Genomic DNA, 22,032 nt, shown 5'->3' with positions numbered 1-22,032 from the left:
CTCTGCCACTGACCAGTGTGGATACAGGGACAGGACAACTAACTTCTCTGTGCCTAAGTTTCCTCATTCTAAAATAGAAATAATAGTACTGTCCTTATCATAGGACATATGAGAATTAAATGATTTAATATGGAAAGGCACTTAGAGCAATGCCTGCTGTATAGTTAGTGCTTAATAAATGTTATCATTATTATAGAAAATGATTGTAATATCATGCAGCTATACAAAGGTCATACACAAACAAAATAATCTTAGCTGCACCTCACAGCAGTCCTGAGAGCTATGGTAAGTGAAACACTGCCACTTTACACCTGAGGGCCAGAGCCTCAGGGGCCACCAACACTGTTCCACTAGTAGGACAGAACAAGACCTGACGTCCAGAGCTTCTTTCACTGTGAAGGTCTCAGTCATGTTCCAGGAGTGCAAATACACTGCCTGCTGTGCTGCTGCCCTCATTGCAGGCAGCTGGTTGTGGCTAGGAGTTAGGTCCATATTTCTGGAAGAGGGCACTGCCAGCCAAGCGAAGAAGCTGAACCTCCACTTCATCTCTCCACACTCTGCCAAGCTAGAGCATCAGGTCTACTGGCCAGAGGATGTCTCCCCCTGCAGCAAGAGGCTAGATGTTTCCCAAGAGCATTAGGGAGAAGTTTTGGGGAGTTTTTTCTACATAATTTCCCATCACCTTCAGAGCTACAACTCAATCTTTCTCCTCACAGTTGCAGGCAAAGGGCAGCTGCAAGAACCAGGGCCACAGATGTTTTTCTGGAAAGCCCATTTCCGCCCAGGGGTCTCCTTACCTGCAAGGTTACCAGCCGCCCCTGTTGGCACAACCACTTCCACCGGAGGCAGTGGGTGCACATCTAGGGATGGCACACACTGGAAGTAAGCAAAGAAGTGGTGAGCCATTTGCACAAGAACCCGGGCCCAGTTGATTGAATTCAGACTCATCAGATTATGCTTCTTGACGAAAGCCACATCCTCAAATACAGCCTTGATTGGCTTGTCAAGTTCATCGCTGTTTCCTTCCACTGTCAGGGGAGAGAGAAGGCAGCTATTAGGAGCACAAAGAATCCCAGGCAGTCAACACTTGCCATAGCAAGGTTTTCCAGGCTAAGCCTATCCACCTGGGACTTTGGTTTGGCCTTGGTTTCTTTACTCTGGTGTATCTCAGCCTGGCAGTGGCCAAGGTATATACTCAAAATTAAGCTCTTCAACTATAGAAACCATGCCTCATATTCTTGCGGTTCTGGTTCTTCCAAAGGTAATGATGTTTTTACCATTATATAAAATAAAATATAAAATGCCAACTTTCTGGGATATTGGGAAAATAATTCCTGTTGCTACTCCATGCCTACCTCCCTGACTCTCTGGGAAGAAGAAGGAATGGCTTATCACACAGTGAGATAGTGAGGGGTTGATCCTTTACTCCACCATCCTCTATCAGGAGTTAGGGGGGAAGAGTCATTGTCCCATGTGCTCTGCCTTTCTTCGCTCATTAAGATCACAAGGGTGGAGGTTCTGCTCTCTGCTCTTACATAGTAGGTATGCTAGTGCAGACAGAACATCTCCTCCCTGAGCTAAGTATACACATAGATTAATGTACAGATGAATTGGGTAAATTTATGAGTAAACAGGCTACTAGTACAAGCTGCATCCTCCAACCCAGCTCAATCAGCAATTAAGCCAATATTGATCTCATATCTGAAATCTGGGTTTATTTTTCCTCTAGATCCTAACTTGAAGGACAGTGGAGTAAGATTTATTGGGAGAAGTGCCACACTGAGGTTATTATCCTCTACCACTGAGGTTATTCTACCTCCACCACTGTGCAAGAACAATGAGGTCTGAGGGATGACTCTAGAACCATGCCAAAGGGAATATCTGCTGTGGTTCCAGGAAAAAGATTCACTGTTTTTAAGAGAAAGTCATAGGAGGAGAGAGACTTGGTTATCTCAGGTAACCATCAAAGGCCACAAGAAGAATGGGCCTTAGGATTGGGGAAAGCAGGACAGAGAATGCACATGGGTCCCTGAAGGTACTGCTGAGTCACTGAACCAACCAATCAGCAGTCCACCCCACCTCTGGACTTCCATTTATATAAGCTGGAAAATATTTTTGCTCAAGCTGGTTTGAGTTGGGTTTTCTGTTACTTCCAGCCAAAACCATCCCAAATAATATATAACTAGCATGTGACAATTATTGTGTGCTTAAGAATACAATACACATACAATGTATATGGAAATTAATAACTTATGAAACAGTGTCCAACACATAACAATCCAGGTGACCCACCCCTACACCCTAAGCTCACCAGTCTAAGTGAATATACATTTTCACTGTTCCTAAACTAACACACATCCTCCCGGAAACCAAATCAGAAAATTCTAGAAAGGAAAGGAAGAACTTAAACAGGGATGAATAGAAACAAAAACTAATTTAAACTCTGTTGCTCTATTTTCTTAAAGCTCTGAACATGTACAAAACAGAAATGCCCCTTTGACTCCAGCAGTAACACATTCCTGACAAACCGAACTCATCACCATTCACTTTTCTGCATTATTTTGCAAATGGGCACCACTCTCCAACTTATGGTCAGGAATGAAGCTTCCAAGCACACACTCAGGTAAAAGCCTTCCAATATCTGTACAAAGTGAGGGGGAGTAGGTAGCAGGACAGAGGTAAAAAAAAACCACAACTACTCATTGCTTTGGTTCTAAGAAAAGATAGTCCTAGTTCTACAATTAGCAATTTTGGAGCTTGAGGTATAACAGGGACCCTCAGGAACCTAAATCTTGTGCATTAAAACCTTGCAATGACTGCAGGAAAATGCAGCCAAATATAGGCAATTAACAAGACTAACGTGTGAGATTTTGCAACACCTATATTAGTTAAACCATAAATGCATATGCACTTGCTGAAGAAAAAAGCACAGGGGGCTTTTTTCTTGAACAAATAGACAAAGGATACTCATGCTATTCCTATGGGTAAGGTTTGTTTTTACTGAGTTTTTTTGCCATAACGACTTAGTATTATATAAAAACAGACTTTATGAGATTATAGCAGGAAGCCAGGCCAGCTATAGAAGGAATGTGTTCTGACACATTTGCTGTCCTGACAGGTACGTGACCAAACCAAGCCAGGACAGCCTAGACAGCCTGCCCAAGGACACTGCACAAAACCTCACCTAGACCCTTACCTTGGGGCCTGAAGTCTTGTAGGATATGAGAGATAAAAACAAAAATTAACTCTCTTTTACTCCATTCTTAATCTCCATAAAGATTAAATTCATATGGCCTGACATTAAAGGAGATGGTTTTTCGCTTTTCCCAAAATGCTACAATTCGTGATGTGGCCCAAGAAAGGTGTCACCAGTGACGAGTCTACTGAGGAGCTTCCTACTTTCAATACTTAGACTTGCTAGGTATTTCTTTTCATACTTTAGCCTTAGTTACTTCCATACTATAAGGGAGGACATTAGCTGTCAACCTGTAATGACATATTCTTTTAAAATAATTATGTAGCACACTCTTGCCCTCTAAACTTCAGTGCCCTGGGGGGAAAAAAACCCAGGTCCCTTAGCTTAAGGTATAGCTGTGGGCTGCTGCATATATATATGGCACTGGTAAGTTGAACTGCATGGAGGTGGTGTTCTTTGGTGTATGTTTCTAAACTTGCATTTCCTAGTTTGTACTGTCAATGGTGGTTTATGCATCTGTCATCTCTAATAGTTTATTAGACTATGTAGCCAAGAACCTGCCCAAAGCTAAGCCAAGGCATACTACCAACCTGAAAATATGACTGTTCAAGGAAGGGAAGAAGAGAAGAAGGGATGGTCAGCTAGTCAGCAACCAGTTTTGTCCTAGCCCGCCTTTTCTAACAGGCCATGCTGTCCCTGGAGTCTCTGTCCCACCACTCACCTGCAAACACACGGACATTCTCCTTCAGCACTGTGGTCATCTGGAGCTCCTGGATCTTTGTGCAGTGCCCCTTGGGCAAGAGAACGATGATGTCCACATTCTTTGCCCCTTGAACACTTTCAATGGCAGCACTCCCTGTGTCCCCAGAAGTTCCTGGATGGGAAGAAAAAAGAACTGCCCATTTAGAACAAGGGAGATGTAAAAGGAAAAAAATGGTCCCTAAAGTATTGTTGCCAAATGAGGCAATATCTACTATCAAATACTTTGAGGGTAGGAATCTAGTGCTTAATGGGTCCATGAACCACCAAGAGACCCATGGATCAAATTCAGGGCACCTGTGAGCTTGGAACCACATAGTCCTATTTATTTTATATAGTTAAAAATATTCTTAGAATATTCTGCAGCCTCAATCAGACTGTTAAAAGGGCCAAAGCCTGAGAGAAGGTTAAGAACCCTGGTCTGGAACAGCCAGGAATATACTCCCAGACAGACATCAGTAGAGGACATGCTGTGGGTAGGCACCAGCAAGTTGGGGCACTAAGGGTCTCCAGTGCTCCCTCCCATAATTCTCACCTACAACCACAGTGACATGCTTCTCTCTCTTCTCCAGGAAGTACTGCAGAAGCTGTGCTGTGCAGCACAGGGACAGGTCCTTAAACGCATATGTGGCCCCATGCCACAGCTCCAACACATTCAGCCCATTTCTCAACCTGGACAAATGGACCACTTCTTTGTGGCGGAATCTGCTGAAGGCTTGGTGGATCAGATCTGTGGGCACAGCCAGTGAAGGGCATTATTATGTCTTCCCTCCAGTTCTCTCTCAGTCTCTTTACACTTTTGATTTTGAAGATTTTATCTCTGCTACAGGATAAAAAGGGCAGAAATTTTTATCCTACATGATACCATGCATAAATATTATTGTATAATCTTACAGAAATTCTGGAATGTTTAACTGTTGATAGAGTCTTCATAGTGATTCCCCAGAGAGCAGAAATGTACTGTAAGATTTTCATTTTTGAATTTTATAAGTATCTTCATCATTTGGATTTCCTGTGAGCATGTATTCCAACAGAGGAGTCAATTAAAGTTATGTGACAAACAAATCAATGTTGGTCTCGTCTCTTCTAATTTTTCTTCCTAAAGACAGGATACTGTTTGTTTGTTGCACTACTAATTTCATACCTGTGATGCCAGAACCTTTGTAGGGTTTGCATAAAACCCTACCTAAAGCAGGGCAGTGTGGAACACTGCTCAAACTTTAATTGGCAAGCCAATCACCTGGGATCTTAAAATGCAGACTCTGGTTCAGTAAGTCTGAAGGAATCTGAGAATGCTAATAAGTATCCCAGCAATGCCATCAGTGCTGGTCACCAGACACTTTGAGTGGTCCTCTTCTCTTCCCAGCCTGAAACTCTCACCACTATGGTATGGATATCACATATCTGTTCCCTAGAACAGCAGCACTGGCTCAGCTGGACACTTGCTAGAAACACAGGAGTCTGAGGCTCACTCCAGATCTGCACAATCAGAGTCTGCATTTTAATGAGATCTCTGAGGGGAATCCATAGACACATTATAGTTGGAGACTAGTAAGTCCAAGACATGCAAAATACCTTCTGGAATCACCATTCAAGGAAATAAAACAGCAATCTGCAGATCTGTGTGCCTTATATACAGGAAAGAAAAATCCCAACATTCAAGCTATTAGTCTTGAAAAGGTGTTTTAAAAATAAACTAAAGTAGCTCTGGCCAGGTGGCTTAGTTTGGTTGGAGAGGTATCCTGTACTTCAAAGGGCTGCAGGTTCAATCCTGGGTCAGGGTGTATATGGGAGGTAGTCACACTCACACATTGTTTCTCTCTCTACCTCCCTTCCTCTCTTTCTAAAATCAATAAACATATCCTTGGGTGAGGATTAAAATAAATAAATAAATACAAAAATGTAAAAAAAAATGTACATTTTTGTATGCAAACCGTACAAAGGTTCTGGCATCACAGGTATGAAATTAGTAACACAACAAACAGTATCCTGTCTTTAGGAAGAAAAAGTAGAAGAGACGAGACCGACATTGATTTGTCACATAACTTTAATTGACTCCTCTGTTGGAATACATGCTCACAGGTCATTTTGGTTGGTGGGAGGAGCTAGAATAGATGAATTCTTTGGGGATATTCCCAATTCCAGAATTCTAGTATCTGAAAAAAAAAACCCACTAAATTTTAGGAAATGTGACTAAAGATTTCCTACAGAGGAAGTGATAGATTTTCAGCTCTCTGGGGGCTGGGCTGGCAGGGGTGGGAAAGTAGCATTAGGATGAATTCTCACCATTTAACTCATCTCTGGGAATAAGCTCAGGACCAATGAAGAGGGCACACAGCTCCATCACCAGGCCAGGGTAGGAGAGCGCACTCCACCGATGCAGGGTCTCCCTGTCCAGCTGGGGGAGTTTCTCAGGCATGAAGAGGCCCCCATCAGGTGCATAGCCAGAGAACAGGGCCCCCTCAAAGTCAACACGTGGGGCCATCCCTCTGGTGCTGACATACCACATGATCCTTAGAGCCTGCAAAGTAGATAGTCCAGAGGTACCCGGTCTCTTTCTCCAGTACCCCATGGGCAAAGATGAAGTGTACACAGCTCCCTCAGCTAGCTCTTGGGTCACCACTCATTGGGGTGAGTCTCCCAGACCAGAATACTGGAGCCCTGCCTCAAGTCTCATGTCAGCTTCACTTGGGATTCAGCAAATCATAACCATCCAGTCAAAGTAAAGCAATTTCACTGACTTATTACCTTGGGATAAGGGGTACCAGACCATGCTAGGAAAGACAGCTTGGTCCTCACTGGTGAGGAAGGCCTTGAGTGGGGAAAGATAGTAGCAATGAGAATAACTGTCAATGAAATAACCCTTTGGATAAGAATACCATCACACTTGGCCATATACACTTTAGAGAGAAGTTTTTTCCACTTCTGCTGAAAAATCACCAACTTCAATGGTTATTTAGCCATGTGACCCATAACCAAGTGGTTTGCAACTCTAGAAGTTTGTTAGAATCCACCTGGGAGCTTTAAAAAAATGTCTACTTAGGGTCCTGTCTGGGTCAATTAAATTAGAATCTCTAAATGAGAGGCTCTTTATGTGAGGCTAGTGGGCAGCCAGGGTTAAGAATAGGGTGGCTAACCCATCCCACTCTTCTTGGGACTTTCCTAACTTTAAAACTGAAAGTTGTATGTTCCAGGTAACTCCTTAGTACCAGGCAAACTGGGAGAGTAGGTCATCCTAGTTGAAAACCAGTGCTTTACTTCAGCCTAATCCTAGAAGAGTAGTTAGAAGTACTGAGATGCTGACTTCGATACACTTTAGCCACACTGACTAGCCTGTGTGTACTCAGAAGCCTCTGCCTGGGGTAGGCTGGAGGCTACCCCAGGGCCCCTCAGGCCTAACTCGGGTCACAGTGCCCAAGCAGTGCCACAGCAGCTGGATTTCTAGGAGTCAGGAGCCATTTCAAGAAGCTGGGTTTGAGCTCTGTACATCTTGCTCTGGGTCATAGCTATAAATTCAGAGGCTCTCATTTTAAAGCCACAGAACCTCCAGGAATGAATTTCACTAGATGCACAGAAGCTCTTAGGACCAGCTTGGAATCATTTCTGTGCCAAGGCCACAGGGGAATGGAACCCCTGCCCTCTAGGGGAAAAACAACCTGAAGCTTCCCATGTATAAGAAAAAGTATGAGCTAGCATTGACCTGGAGGAATTCCAGTTTTCTGGACTGTGGATGATACCTCTGAGTCCTGTGCCAGTCCTGTGAGGGCTGCTGGGTGCTACCCGCTGCCTTCAAATTCAAATGAATCCAATTTAGAGACAGAGACAAGTTTAATCAGCCAAATAAGAAATCCTTTGAAAGTAAAAGTGGGTACTATTAATAATTATGCCAAGGCAAAGGGTATAAGCCCAAACTGTCTCAGGCAAACTGGGACATATGGTATGGGGATACATGTCAAAGAAGTGGAATCAGAGTAACTCCAAAAGTCAACTGCAGCAGGGAAACAAAGCAGGCCCAGTGTTTCACAAAATAGAACCAAGGTAGGGGTTCTGGGGGCTAGCAAAACCTTCAGTAAGGGAAGGAATTTCTGAAACTCTGTGGCAAGTGTTAGAGTCAATGCCAACTGCCCAAGACCCTGGAGTAACAAGAGGGAGTTCCTGTCCGGACACTTCATAGGACCAGACTAGAGAAAAGGATGCAATTGAACTGCCAAAGAAGCTGCCGCAGGCCAGGGGCAGGGGCGGGGATGGGGGCAGGAGTGGGGGCAGGCAGAGCTATGAGAATGCACAGAAAGTATCTGTGGAATGCCCTTCTCTGATGGCTTGGACTACATCATATCTGGGCTACTGGGCTCTGCATTTCATGAAGGATGTGGACAAACACGCAGGAGCAAAGGAGAGGGTCTGCCAGCAGGCTCTACACATGTCAGTGTCAAGAAATGGACCGATAAGCATGCAGGTGATGATCTTTGCCTGGGAAAGACTGCTCCTGTTCTGTCCAGTGACCCTAAGGGCCAGCATTCTCAGGCCAGCAGGGCAAAGCTACAGAGAATATACATCGTTGGGTTCAATGTAAGATAAACCAAACACAGAAGCCCAGAAGTAAAAGTACCTGCCACAGGAGGTGAAGTTGAGGAAGAAAATGAAGCAATTTTGTTGGACTGTAGTATGGGGACTCCAAGAACACAGTCTGATGGGGACTGGACTAAGTGACCTTGTAATTTACCCTTGTGATTCATTTTGCATCCTATTCCAGAATAGAGATGGGTCAGAAACACTGACCAATAACCTGATGAATAAATAACATAGGAAACGGGAGATTGCCCCAAGGCTGGGAACCCTTTGAGGAAAGGCTCCTGAAAGGTAGAGAGATTTTTCTGAGGAGGGGTGTGGTGGGGCAGAGACTTGGACCCCAGCAGCAGAACCCCTGGTCACTGTGGGCAGATCACAGACTGTGTCCCTGGGAGTGGAGGTCCCTGTAAGCCCCAGGCATGACTCTTAGGGTCACTGGTCACTAATCACGCCCAAAGCCTAAAAGGGTCTGAACAGATCTGCAGGTTAGGGCTCCACTCTCAGCCTCTGAAAACACCGCAGAAACCCTGCACTAGGTGCAAAGAATCGGAAACCCTCAACCCTCCCAGGTTCCCACAAGTTGCAGCGCCTGAAACAGAGGCTAGTTACAGAAAGGGATGGGAGCCAACACAGTCCCGCTGAAGTCAGGGTTAAAAGAAACCTCAAAGAGTTCAAGAAGTTCAAGAAATTAAAAATACCGATGAACTTTCCCAGGACGACGCGCAATGGGCGTAGGAGAACAAGGCCACTCGGGTGCCGGCTGGCTGGAGTAGCGTGGTGTGGTCTCTGCAGCAAGTGGGAACCCCAGCGCGGCAGAGATCAGTGGTGGCCTGGGCCTGCCGGCAGAGAGCTGCCGGCCCGGGTCGCGCGTGGCTACCACAGTCCTGCCCAGTAGCTGACATGCGCACTTCACTCTGCCAAGCTCAGGCTTCTGGTTGGAGGAGGAGAAGGGCTGTCGGGGAGGGAGGCTGAGGGCGAAGGAAAGGTGGGGGGAGGGGTAGAGAGGGAGGAGGAAGCTGAGGGGAATGATTATACGAATATGGCTGTTTATTCCTCACTGGCATGTCTATAGGGCACTTTGCTAAGTGCTTTATTCAGTCTCTGTCTTCACTGCAGCCGTGGAAGTACCATATAATCTCATTTTTGAAAGGCCCTTGTCTTTGATTTCTTCCTGTCACCGGCAAAATCAGGCACCGGACACACTTTCTGTTTCTCACAGTGGGGCTAGTAAGTCAGGAATTCAGAATCCAGGGGACAAAGGACACCATTTTAGCTCAAAAATTCTTCGTAGAAAAACACTTTTCAAAAGCATATATCTATTCTAAAGAAAAATGACTCCTTATTTTATTTAATACATTTTTTAATTTTATGTTCACTAGAGGACATGCTTACTGGACATGCTTTAGAGAGGAGGAAAGAGAGAGGGAGAGAGAGAGTGGGGAGTGAAACATTGATTGGACTCCTCAACTACATGCCCCAACAAGGGATTGAACCTGCAATTTAGGCATGTGCCCTGACTGGGAATGGAATTGGCAGCCTTCTGGTTAGTGGGAAGATGTTCCAACCAACTGAGCCAAACTGACCAGGACTTCACAATTAATTTTAAAGAAAAAAAGCCAAGACACAAAAAAATGTCCTCAAGATATGCCCAGGTGCCCCTGGATTCACATTCGTGCTCCTGGGTCCTGACCCACTCAGATAGCAAAGTTCATGGAGCTAGATATGACAGATGCCCTCTAAGGTTTAGTTTTGACTTTGGGCTGGGCCTGGTCACTATATCAGGCCCAGCTGGGCCTTATGGGGAGTGTGGACATGGATGGCTGCCCTTTGGTTCTTTCCCTTTCTTCCTATTAATGACTTTCTCTGATCACTCAAGTTGCCTGCTCTACAAGCTTTGGTCCACATAGGGTGTCCATTTGACATATCGACACAAACCCATGCACCTACCATTGAATGACGTAAGGTTGGGTAGGTCTCAGGTTCCAGAAAGAGAGACTGTGACTGGTCACTGCTCAGCTAATGAATCGTAGTCATGGAGGACACACAGAAGCCAGGGCAACCATTCCCAGAAAGTGACATAGGCCAGTCAGGGACTTTCAAAAGGTTTCCATCCCCTGCATCAGGTCCTTAATATATCAAAGGCTAGGGAAACTGAGGCTCCCAACAAAAAAGGCCATAAGGTGCAGCAGTGTTTTCTACAGTGCTCGTAATATTCCAGGACAGAGTCTCAAATCCATTACAGGAACAAAGGTACCTTTCAAAGAGCTCTCCCACCAAGCCCTTTGACAGATTCACAGACTCTTTCAGGTCTTCTTCATGATTCTGTGAGCAGGAGGGGAGGCCAGAAGCTCTTCTGTGAATTGTATTCTGACTCCCTGTGAAAGGATAGGAGCAAAAGTCTCAGAGAACAAGAAATTTAATTCACTGGGAATCTCCTGCCTAGGAGTCTCAGAACAGTGCAGCTACAGAAAATAAAATCTTCTGCATGGCCCATGAGGAAGACAGAATTCTGGGTCCTAAGCATGAGCAGTGGGAATGTAGAGTTCTATGACACTCCTACATGGATCAACATCTAGTTTTTATAAGATTAAAATTTGTTTTTATTTATTTATTTTGCTTCTTGCCCTTATGGATTAGAGTGCTTAGCTGTCTATGACTTTAAAGCCAGCAAGCTTCAAATCAGAGCTCCTGGTCTTTCAAGTGCTGTTCCTGCAAAGCCCTCATAAGGGAGGCTTCTACAAGACTGTGTGCACAGAGGATTTATAAGGTCTCCATGCACTGGGATGTAGGAGTTAGGAACAAAGCCCTTCCTAAACATGTGGTAGCACTGCTGGAAAAGAAAGTGACCTGTCAGAAGTTCTCCAGCCAACTGTGCAGACCACGGACCACAACTCAGGTTTTTCCTAGAGTCCAAGCTGGCAAGGACAGCAAGGCAGATGGGATAGCAGATGACATTCAGAGTGAGAACATGCTTGGTCTCTCCAGGCATTTTGACCTCCCAAATTGAATATCCATCATTTCACTTACTGTGTATAGTAGTTGTTGAATAGATGGGGTAATATTTAAGCTCAAGTAGTCTAAATCACCCTCAGATCACTGAGTTCCTAACTCTGTAAGTAAAAGTTTCTAATAAATAGTCTCAAATTAATTATCAAGCAAAAACTGACTGGTATAATGCCATTAACTTTTTTTTTACAGAAAAACAGACAAGTTAATCCTAAAATTTATATAGAAATGCAGGGAACTCAGAATAGCCAAATCAATCTTGAAAAAGAAAAATGAAGTTGGAAAACTTACACTTCTTGAGTTTGAGACCTAGTATAAAGCGAGTACAAATCAAGACAGGGTGGTACTTGTGTAAGAATAGACACACATATCAATAGAATAGATTTGAGAGTCTGGAAATAAACATGTGATCAACCAATTTTTAACAATTATGCCAAGACCATTCAATGGGAAAAGAATAGGCTTTCAATAAATGATGATGGGACAACTGGACATCCACATGAATGAGTGAATTTGGATCCTACCCCACATCATATGCAAAAATTACCTCAAAATCAATCAAAGACCTAATGTAAGAACTAAAACTATAAAACACTTGTATAAAATATAGGTATAAATCTTTGTGACCTTGGACAGGCAATAGTTTCTTAGATATGACATCGAAATCACATGCAACAAAACAAAAAGTGGACAGTTTGTGTTTTATAAAAATCTAAATAAATGTTTGCGCATTGACGTACACTATTAAGTAAAAATATCACCTACAGAATGGAAGGAAATATTTGCAAATCATAAACCTGATAAGAGTCAAGTATCCAGAATATAAAAAACTATTACAACTCAATAATAAAAAGACGACCTAGTTTAAAAATGGACAAAGGATTTAAACAGACATCTCCAAATAAACTTCACAAATGGCCAATAAGCACCTAAAAAGAGGCTCAATATCATTAGTCATTAGGGAAATGCAAATCAATACCACAAGATATCTCTTCACACCCACTTGATGGCTAGAGTCAAAAGACAGATAACAAGTGTTATTGAGGATGTGGAGTAAAAGGAACCTTCATACACATGGCTGGTGGGAATGTAAATTAGTGTGGCCACTTTGGAAGACAATTTGCCAGTTCCTCAGATGTTAAGAGTTTACTTAGATGACACAATTCTGTTCGTAGGTGTATCCCCACCCAAAATTGAAAATATCTGCATATAAAACCTATACACAAATGTTCATAGCAACATATTCATAACTGTCAACAAGTGGAAACAAACCAGATGACCATCAACTGATGAGTGAATAAACAAAATGTGGTCTGTTTATACAATGGAATATCATTCAGCTATAACAGGAATGCTGGAACATGGATGAACATGCTATGACACAGACGAGCTTTGAAAACATTATGCTGAGTGAAAGAAAGCAGACACAAAAGCCCACATATTATATTATTCTATTTATATGAAATCTCCAGAATAGGCAAATCTACAGAGACAGAAAGTATATTAGTGCTTGCAAGGAGCTAGATGAGAGAGAAATAAGAACACACTGCTGAGGAGGATGAGGTTTCTTTTGTGGATAATTAAAATGTTCTAGGGTCAGTGCTGATGGTTGCACAAATTTGTAATATATTAAAGGTATTTAATTGTACACTTTAAGTTGTAATTTTTTTAAATTGCAAAGAGAGAGAGAGAGAACAATTGATTGTTCAGGAGTCAGGTCACATGATTTAAAAAGCTGCCAAGAGAGGAAAGCTTTGAAGGCCTGAAGGGGCAGACTGAGTCCTGGGGAGGGGCAGGCTGCTCTCACTGGGGTATAAAACAATCAGATAATGGTTTTGATTCAGACATGATCTAATTCATCAGCAAACAACTTTAGAAATTGTTGCATCCGCCATCACGAGAAACAGAGGTTCGGAGACTTTCAGAATTTTCAAGATGTTACTTTATTGGCCAAGTTTTACCTGCGCAGGGGCGAGCTCTCTGAGTGTCCAAGGACACTATGCTCAGGAGAGCTGCAGATGAGAGCCGCGCCCCGGCGCTTACAGCTATGTCCTTATATAGGGGTATGCAAGCAAGCTTTGAACAGAAGCAGATGCGGCTGTTAGCTATTGGCTACCTCTAAACAGCTGATTGCCATTGGCTTATTAGGGAAATTGGCGGTTAGCCCTTTTAGGAAGTAAAAATTTCCCTGCTCCTGGTCAGCCTAACTTTAGTTCCTGGTCAGCCTAACTTTATCTGGGGCTCGTTTGGGATTGTCCCTTTTCAACATCTGTTTTGGACCTCAACATAAATCATTTATAAAAACTCAGAAAAGAGCAACCAAGCATCTTTCATCACTGGAGCTTCTTATATGTATTAATTATGGTCTTTTTTCATATGTGTATTAATTATGTACTCCTTATTAGAATAGCAGTGAATGATACATAATTAATACAAATCAGCAATACTTCTTAACATTCTGATATCTGTTTTATTCAATAACTTTTGAGAAAACTGCAGAATACATTTGAATAGGTACCAATAATTCTGTAGTTACTATAACTTCAAGTGCTGAAATTGTACCCTCTTAGCAGAGTGTGTAATTTTAAGAGATGTTTGTGGTAAAAGCTGGTTGCTGATTTCTCAGTCATGTGTTTTTTCTTTCTCTTCTCCCACGCTAAGCATTGCTCTGTATGCATGAAAGCACCTGTGCCAAGTTGAAAGGTACTCTCCTTTAAGCAAATTGGGAAACATGACTAGTCAATTATCTCCACTAAAGCAGCATTAAGTGAAAGCCTAGACTCACGTTCCATTATCTCAAGACCATTGAGCAGACTGGTGCTATGTGTTCTGCATTATTTACACAAAGTGGTAATAACTGCAAGTTGATTGTACAATTTAGCAGTCATGGGCATTGTTGCTGTCAGGAGGTGAAGTCTTGTGCTGACCATATGTGAATTCAGACATTTGACATCACTGGAGCCAGCTTTTGCTTTGCTCTGAAAGATGACTCAGTTCCATGCTGTCTGGACTTGTGCTTCACCTTCCACTCTCTCAGCTGAGATTCACGTTTACTACAAATCTTCACATACATTGGCAAATTTTTCCTCCAAGTCTACATGTCTGAAATTTTTAATCATCATTTTCAATTTTCAGGAGCTGAGACTGAGCAGGATAATGACCTTCCTAAGGGCATACCATTAATAAACAGCACAATATAGGTCTACCAATTCCCTATTTAATTTTATTTCCCATCATAACTGTAAATTGTTTGGAACTTGGAAAATATTTTTCTATTGATAAGACATTGTGAAAACCTGGGAAAGATGGCAGTGTACCAGTAGTAACAAAACAGTGTAACAAAATTCCTAGGACAAAGCAATCACTATAAGATGCATCACTAACATCCACTCTCACTTTATTCCTTGGTATCAAACTCTGATCTAGTCTGGGGTGTCAAGACATGCAGCTAGAACACTCATACATACCCAGGAACTTCTTTGTCTTCGAGAGTGCTAAGTTGCCAAATTCTGACTACTATATAAGACACAAGTTCTAAAATTGTTTTTGCAAGAAATAGACTCAGCTGCTGCACCTGAGGCTCAGATTTGTTAAATCGGAAACTGAAGAGTCTGACTTGGTGCCCTAATTGTAAACTAACAAGTTAGCCTAACACAGTTTATATACTCTATATATACGGACAGGAGACCTGAGGTGTTCTGGATCAGAGAAACAGGTGATTACTCATGACAAAAGCAGCCAGAGCAGCATTTTAGCACCAGTTTCCCAATGTCTAAAGGAGGATGCAGTGAGGCCCAGATGTTATCTTCACATACAATGCAGTTTGTGTCAAAGTAAAGGAACCCCAAAATTAGAAGTTTTATAAGCTTCTCTTGGATTTGCCCTTTGAGATTACTCTTTAATGAAATCTCTTTCAGGAAAAAGAAGGAAGACACCACTAGGTATATAAACTTGGAATGTAAGAAATGTCTCCAGGGTGGAGGAGTTGGTTTTAACTCTCCAAATGTCCTTGGAAGTCTTTAGCTTAAGGGAGACACTATCTCCAGTTTCCCAGGATTTGTTATTGAAACATGCCTTTGCTAAGAAAGCCTGGACCATGCAAAACTATGTCTCATTCATGGAAAGGTTTTTTTTTCCCAACACCCAGGGGCTCAGTAGCCACCTTAAGTCTTAAGGAAAGCCACAAACTAAGGATAGAGAAACAGAAATGTAGAAATGCCTAGGACATGTAGCAGTTAAGATATTGCTTGGCTCCTAGCAAGAGATCCCCAAAGAAACCAAGCAAGTCTAGGACTAATTTAGCCTCTAATTTACCTTCTTAAGGAAAGCCACCAAGCTCTAGCTTTTGGGCATACAAAGCAGATGCCTAATTAAAGACACCAACCTACCAAAATGTGGATATTTACTCTGAAGGCTGAGCTGCAAAAGGCAGGATTTCATGACTGTCTTTTGACAGGAAGGGGCCAGTGAGCTGGGTGGCCTAGGATCCCCTCCATAAGGACATCTTGATTGCTGGGGAAGACAGGACACCACCACTGGGCAGTATGTCCAAGTGGAAACTGACTCTCAGCACAAGTGGGTGGTGCTCCTCTATCTCTGGAGGTTGAGAGAGACTGGTGACTACCCCAAAGCCCCTGGCCTTTAAGGCACCAGCTATGTAGAGTCATGTGACAGAGTGTGTACTGCCCATGCTCTGGACAGTGTGGTTTAGGCTAAGCAATGCCTGCAATAAGAAGCAAATGTCAGTACTTTACAGACATAGAACACTTCAAAAATTTATATGGAACTGTAAATGACCCTGAATAGCAGCTGCAATTTTGAGAAAGAAGGACAAAGTCGGAGGGATCACAATACCTGATAACAAACTGTATCACAAGGCCACTGTAATCAAAACAGCCTGGTACTAGCATAAAAACAGGCACATAGACCAATGGAACAGAACAGAGAGCCCAGAAATAAACCCAACTCTCTACAGCCAATTAATATTCGACAAAGGGAGCAGCAACATAAAATGGAGTAAAAAGATATCCTCTTCAACAAATGATGTTGGGAGAACTGAACAGCTACATGCAAAAAATTAAACTGGAGCACCAACTTACACCATACACGAAAATAATTTCAAGGTGGATAAAAGACTTAAATATAAGCCGTGACACCATAAAGTCCTAGAGGAGAACATTGGCAAGAAAATCTCAGATATTTCATGCAGCAACTTTTTTACTGATATGTCCTCTAGAGCAAGGGACATAAAGGAAGGAATAAACAAATTGGATCTCAACAAAATTAAAAGCTTTTGCATGGCTAAAGAAAATAGTATTAAAATAAAAAGACAACCAACTGTATGGGAAAAACATATTTGCCAATGATACCTCAGACAAAGGTTTAATCTCCAAAATATACAAAGAACTTACATGACTCCACTCCAAGAAGACAAGCAACCCAATTAAAAAGTGGGCAAAGGACTTGAACAGACACTTCTCTAAGGAGGACATACAGAAGATCCAGAGACACATGAAAAGATGCTCAATATCACTAGCTATCAGAGAGATGCAAATTAAAACCACAATGAGATACCACTTTACACCAGTTAGAATGGCCATCATAAACAAAGCAACAAACAACAAGTGTTGGAGAGGGTGTGGAGAAGAGGGGACCCTAATCCATTGTTGGTAGGATTGCAGACTGGTACAACCACTATGGAAAACAGTATGGAATTTTCTTAGAAAACTAAAAATGGACCTGCCTTTTGACCCTGCAATTCCACTGCTGGGATTATATCCTAAGAACCCTGAAACACCAATCCAAAAGAACCTATGCACCCCCATGTTCATAGCAGCACAATTTACAATAGCCAAGAGCTGGAAGCAACCTAGGTGCCCATCAGTAAATGAATGGATCAAAAAATTATGATACATATACACAATGGAATTCTATGCAGCAGAGAGAAAGAAGGAGCTCCTACCCCTTGCAACAGCATGGATGGAACTGGAAAGCATTATGCTAAGTGAAATAAGCCAAGCATTGAAAGATAAATACCATATGATGTCACCTTTAACAGGAAGCTAGCAACAAAACAACAAGCAAGCAAAACAAAAATAAAGACACTGAAATAGAGAACAGGGGTACAGTGACCAGAGGGGAGAGGGGAGGGAATTTCAGGGGAAAAGGGGGAAGGATTTACAGGAACTAGTATAAAGGACACATGGACAACAAATAAGGGGGGTGGAAATGGGAGGGAGATGGGGAGCACTAGGGGGTGGGCTGGGATGGGAGTAAAAGACAGAAAACTGTACTTGAACAATAATTAAATTTAAAAAAATTTAAAAAAAAAAGAAGAAGCAGATGTCAGGAGGAACCCAGCATCTCAGGTGCTGGCTCATTCATTACAACTGTGTAGAAAAACATAGTTGCCAACAATATATCAGACAAACATTTAATCTCGAAAATATATAAAGAATTCATACAACTCAACACCAGGAAGACAAACAATCCAATTAAAATTGTGCAGAGGACATGAAGGACATACAGATGGCCCTTAGACATATGAAAAGATCTTCAACATCACTAACCATCAGTGAGATGCAAATTAAAGCCACTATGATATATTACCTCACACTGGTCAGAATGGCTATCATGCCCTGGCTGATGTGGCTTAGTGGATTGAGTACTAGCATGTGAACTGAAAGGTCACTAGTTTGATTCCCAGTAAGGGCACATGCTTAGGTTGCTGGTCACTTCCCCACTTGGTGGCATGTGAGAGGCAACCAATTGATGTTTTTCTCCTTCTTTCTCCCTCCCTTCTCCTCTTTCTAAGAATAAATAAATAAATCTTTAAAAAAAGAACATCTATCATTAATAAATCAACAAACAAGTGCTGGTGAGCATGTGGAGAAAAGGGAACCCTAGTGCACTGTTGGTGGGAATGCAGACTGGTGCAGCCACTGTGGAAAACAGTATGGAACTTCCTCAGAAAATTAAAAATGGAACTGCTTTCTTACCCAGCAATTCTATTGCTGAGAATATACCTAAGAATCCCAAAACACCAGTTCAAAAGAACTTATGCACCCCTATGTTCATAGCAATACAATAGCCAGGTTTTGAAAACAGCCTATGTGCCCATCAGTAGATGAATGGATTAAAAAACTGTGGTACAGCCCTGGCTGGTGTAGCTCAGTGGATTGAACGTGAGCCTGTGAACCAAAAGATTGTGGTTTGATTCCCAGTCAGAGCACATGCCTGGGTTGCAGGCCAGTTCCCAGCAAGGGACACACGAGAGGCGACCATACATTGATATTTTTCTCCTTCTCTCCTTCCCTTCACCTCTAAAGATAAATAAATAAAATCTTTAAAAAAAGATTGAGAACTTATTGTTAAAAAAAACTGTGGTACATTTATACAGCAGAATACTATGCAGCAGAAAGAATAAGAAGGAACTCCTATCCTTTGTGAGAGCATGGATGGAAATGGAGACTATCATACTCAATGAAATAAGCCAATAACTGAAAGACAAGTACCATATGACCTCACTTATTAGAGGAATCTAATGAACAAAATAAACTAATGAACAAAACTGAACCGGAGACATGGAAATAGGGAACAGGCTGACAGCTACCAGAGGAAAGGGGGGAAGTGGGGAATGGTAGAAAGAAGGGAGTAGTCAAAGAACATATATGAATGACCCATGGACATGGACAACAGTTTGGGAATTGACTGTGGGAGTGGGGGCAAGGTTAGGCTAGGCAGAGGAGGGCAAAGTGGGAAAAATTGAAACAACCACAATAAAATAAACTAGAATTTAGAAAGAAAAAAAGAATAGCCAGGGGTCTGGAATGGAAATGAGTCAGGAGAGATTGAGTCAGAAAATGGATTCTTGGGGGGTAAGTTTTATGCAACACCTCAAGCTTTAAAATACCTAATGGGCAATATTCAAACTAAATGCAGGATTTCAGAAGCCCAGGACCTCATGAGGCAGCAAGTTCAAAGAAGACTAACTATGGCCAATTTGCTGCTGCAGCCAGAAGGTGATTTTCATGAGGTGGACTTCTCCAAACTGGAGAATGTGTGGGTGGTTGAAAACAGGCACCAGATTGACAGGTTTGGAGGACCCAGCTGCCAAACCCCACCGAAGTAATGCAAATTGTATTCATAAGAAGCCGACCCCAGAGTTGCTGGGGACCTGGAAAAGCACATGGGTTAGGAGAGGCTGAGTCACAACAATAGGATCTTGTGGACACAGGCATTTGTGCAAATTCAATCCCTCAACTACACAAAGTCAGATATTTCCCCTTGAAAGCGGAGATGGGAGATACAGGTCTGCCCTGCAAGAGTGGGGCCAGAGCATCTGACTGAGCAATCATTTAATACAAACAGCTGGCACACTGGTTGCCAGAGAAGTCAGCCCAGGACCCTCATGTGGCTGGCTATGGTCCTAGCTGGAGTGGTCCTAGCCCGTGTGGCTCAGTTGTTCCATAGTCAAAAGGTTGCGGGTTCAATCCTTCATCCAGGTATGTACAATCTCCTGTTTGGGCACCTACAGGAGGCAACCTAACCATGAGTCTTTCTCATGTTGATGTTTCTCTCTCTCCCTTTCTCTCTCTCTGTAAGCAATGAGAAAATGTCTTCAGGTGAGGATAAAAAATTTGTTTTAAAAATGACTATGACCAATTTTAGCTGCCACCTTGAGGCTATTTTTAGAAGGTGGGCCACCTCCTGACTAAAGACTTTCAGGTGGTTAGGCTGGGTCCTAGCCCACAGTCTGGAAGGTCCTGCTGCCCCAGGTTGGCTAATGGAATATTTACTGCCCATGCATTTGTGGAATGGCCAGGGATCTGGAACTGACAAGATTGAGAGAGACTGAGTCACAGGATGTCACCTTGCAAGCCCTAAAATACCCAATGGGCAATATTCAAACTGATTGCAGAGTGCCAGGTTACTGGATTGCCTTGCTTGGGTGGGGCTAGAAACTCTGCGAGCTGGAGAAGCTCTCAGCAACAGGAGGCAGCAAAGTCCAAATGGCTGTCTCCAAATGCAGCGGCTGCCCCAAGGTGATTTTGAGAGGGTGGTCTCTCTCCACACCTGGGAATATGCAGGTAGGTGAGGCTGGACCACAGCTCCTCAGGTCTGGAGACCCCTGCTGTCAAAGCCTGCTGAAGCAGTTCACACTGCACATGCATGGCCTGATTGTGCAGGGTAGCCAGGAGCCTAAGCCAAGGAATATGTCAAGAGAATACTGGTAACAGAAATAGAATCTTTGTAAAGCAAGACAGCTGCCTTTTTCTAAACCTCAAATTATACAAGTGAGCATGCTCTCCCTGAAAACAGAACTAGAGGGTACTGGCCTATTTGTCAGGGTACGGCAGGTCTAACTGACTGGGGAATCATCTCAAAAGAGACACCTGAGACCCTGATTGATGGAAAATCCCAGGATTTCTCATGCCAACTGACTGTCCTTAATTTGTAGCTGCTCTTTTAGGGCAATTTTCTAGAGGTGGTCCACATAGTCCATGAAGACCTGCTGGTGTTGGGGCCAGGTCCCCGCTCTACAGAGTTAAAGGGCCCCCACTGCCCAAAGCATGATGAAAGGGAACATACTGTGCAAACCTGTCCCAAGCAGTTCTGGGTAGCTAGGAATCTACTACTGAGCATAGTCAGGGGAGGTTTGGGGTCTTGTCTCCTCCCAAGCCTTAAAATATTTACTAAGAAAATTCTTACAAAATGCAGAACTCCAAGTTTCTGGACTGCCTTGCTACGGCTGAGTGGTGAGAGCAGCTGGGGTAACTACCAGTAAGACACCTGAACGCCCATAAGACAATAGTTGCAGCTGTTACCCCATGGTAGCCTCCTAGAAGTGGCCCCTGGGGGAGAGGCTGCTTCAAGGAACACTGTGTGGTGGTTAGGGCTATGCCCTGCTGCACAAAGCCTGCTGAAAGAACGCCTGCTGCACAAGTTCTGAAGAAAGAGTAAAGACAAGGAAAACATAAAATGCTGTCATTTTAATCAACCTGACAAATTATTAACATTATGAAGGTTGAGGCTTGAGTTAAATGATTCGTTTCTTGTCTAAATTACCCTGGGAACTTAAACTTTTGAAATTTGCAGCTTTTGAAATACACTAATTCATTGTGTGTCAAGCCTGGAAATATATTAAACCAACTGATAGCCCTTGGACAATTCCCTAAAGGACTCAGGACATGACCAGACCTCCTGGCACCCATCCTCCAGGCCATTTGACACCCGTCATACAGACCTCCTGACATCTAATTAATAATCCAAGGACCAATTCTAAACCCTGGACCAATCCAAGGGCTAAGAATGCAGGACTGGATATCCTCAAGGATATAACTCTTACTATAAATCTCAACTTTTTTCTTCTTGGAACAATTCTGGGTTTTTGCCTAATACTATTTCCAGTTTGCAAATTTTAAGACCCTTGAATCAATCTTTATCACTTATTTGTAGACAAAGCCTCCTGACTTTTTGTATTTTAGTGACACAGTGTCAGC

The 22,032-nt window shown here is 42.8% G+C and overlaps 1 protein-coding gene across 4 annotated transcripts in view; it reads right to left on the bottom strand.

Annotated features, from left to right (window-relative positions):
• Positions 1-9,424, bottom strand: part of THNSL2 (threonine synthase like 2) — a 32,065-nt gene extending 22,641 nt beyond the window's left edge. For 3 of the 4 annotated variants that reach the window (XM_037167141.2, XM_037167140.2, XM_037167143.2), the window contains exons 1-5: positions 9,223-9,424; positions 6,242-6,476; positions 4,491-4,685; positions 3,918-4,070; positions 798-1,028 (exon numbers count right to left, since the gene is read on the bottom strand). In XM_037167141.2, the coding sequence (XP_037023036.2) occupies positions 798-1,028; positions 3,918-4,070; positions 4,491-4,685; positions 6,242-6,464 (802 nt within the window). In that variant the 5' untranslated portion in view covers positions 6,465-6,476; positions 9,223-9,424. The remainder of the gene's footprint in view (positions 1-797; positions 1,029-3,917; positions 4,071-4,490; positions 4,686-6,241; positions 6,477-9,222) is intronic. The other variant, XM_037167142.2, reaches the window with a different exon arrangement.
• Between the last annotated feature and the right edge of the window lie 12,608 nt (positions 9,425-22,032).

This window comes from Artibeus jamaicensis, unplaced genomic scaffold, assembly GCF_021234435.1.
Source record: "Artibeus jamaicensis isolate MK-2021 breed Jamaican fruit bat unplaced genomic scaffold, CSHL_Jam_final contig_399, whole genome shotgun sequence".
NCBI classification, from domain to species: Eukaryota; Metazoa; Chordata; class Mammalia; order Chiroptera; family Phyllostomidae; genus Artibeus; species Artibeus jamaicensis.
The sequence above is the reverse complement of the archived record's forward strand: the minus strand, read 5'-3'. Positions and strand labels throughout refer to the sequence as shown.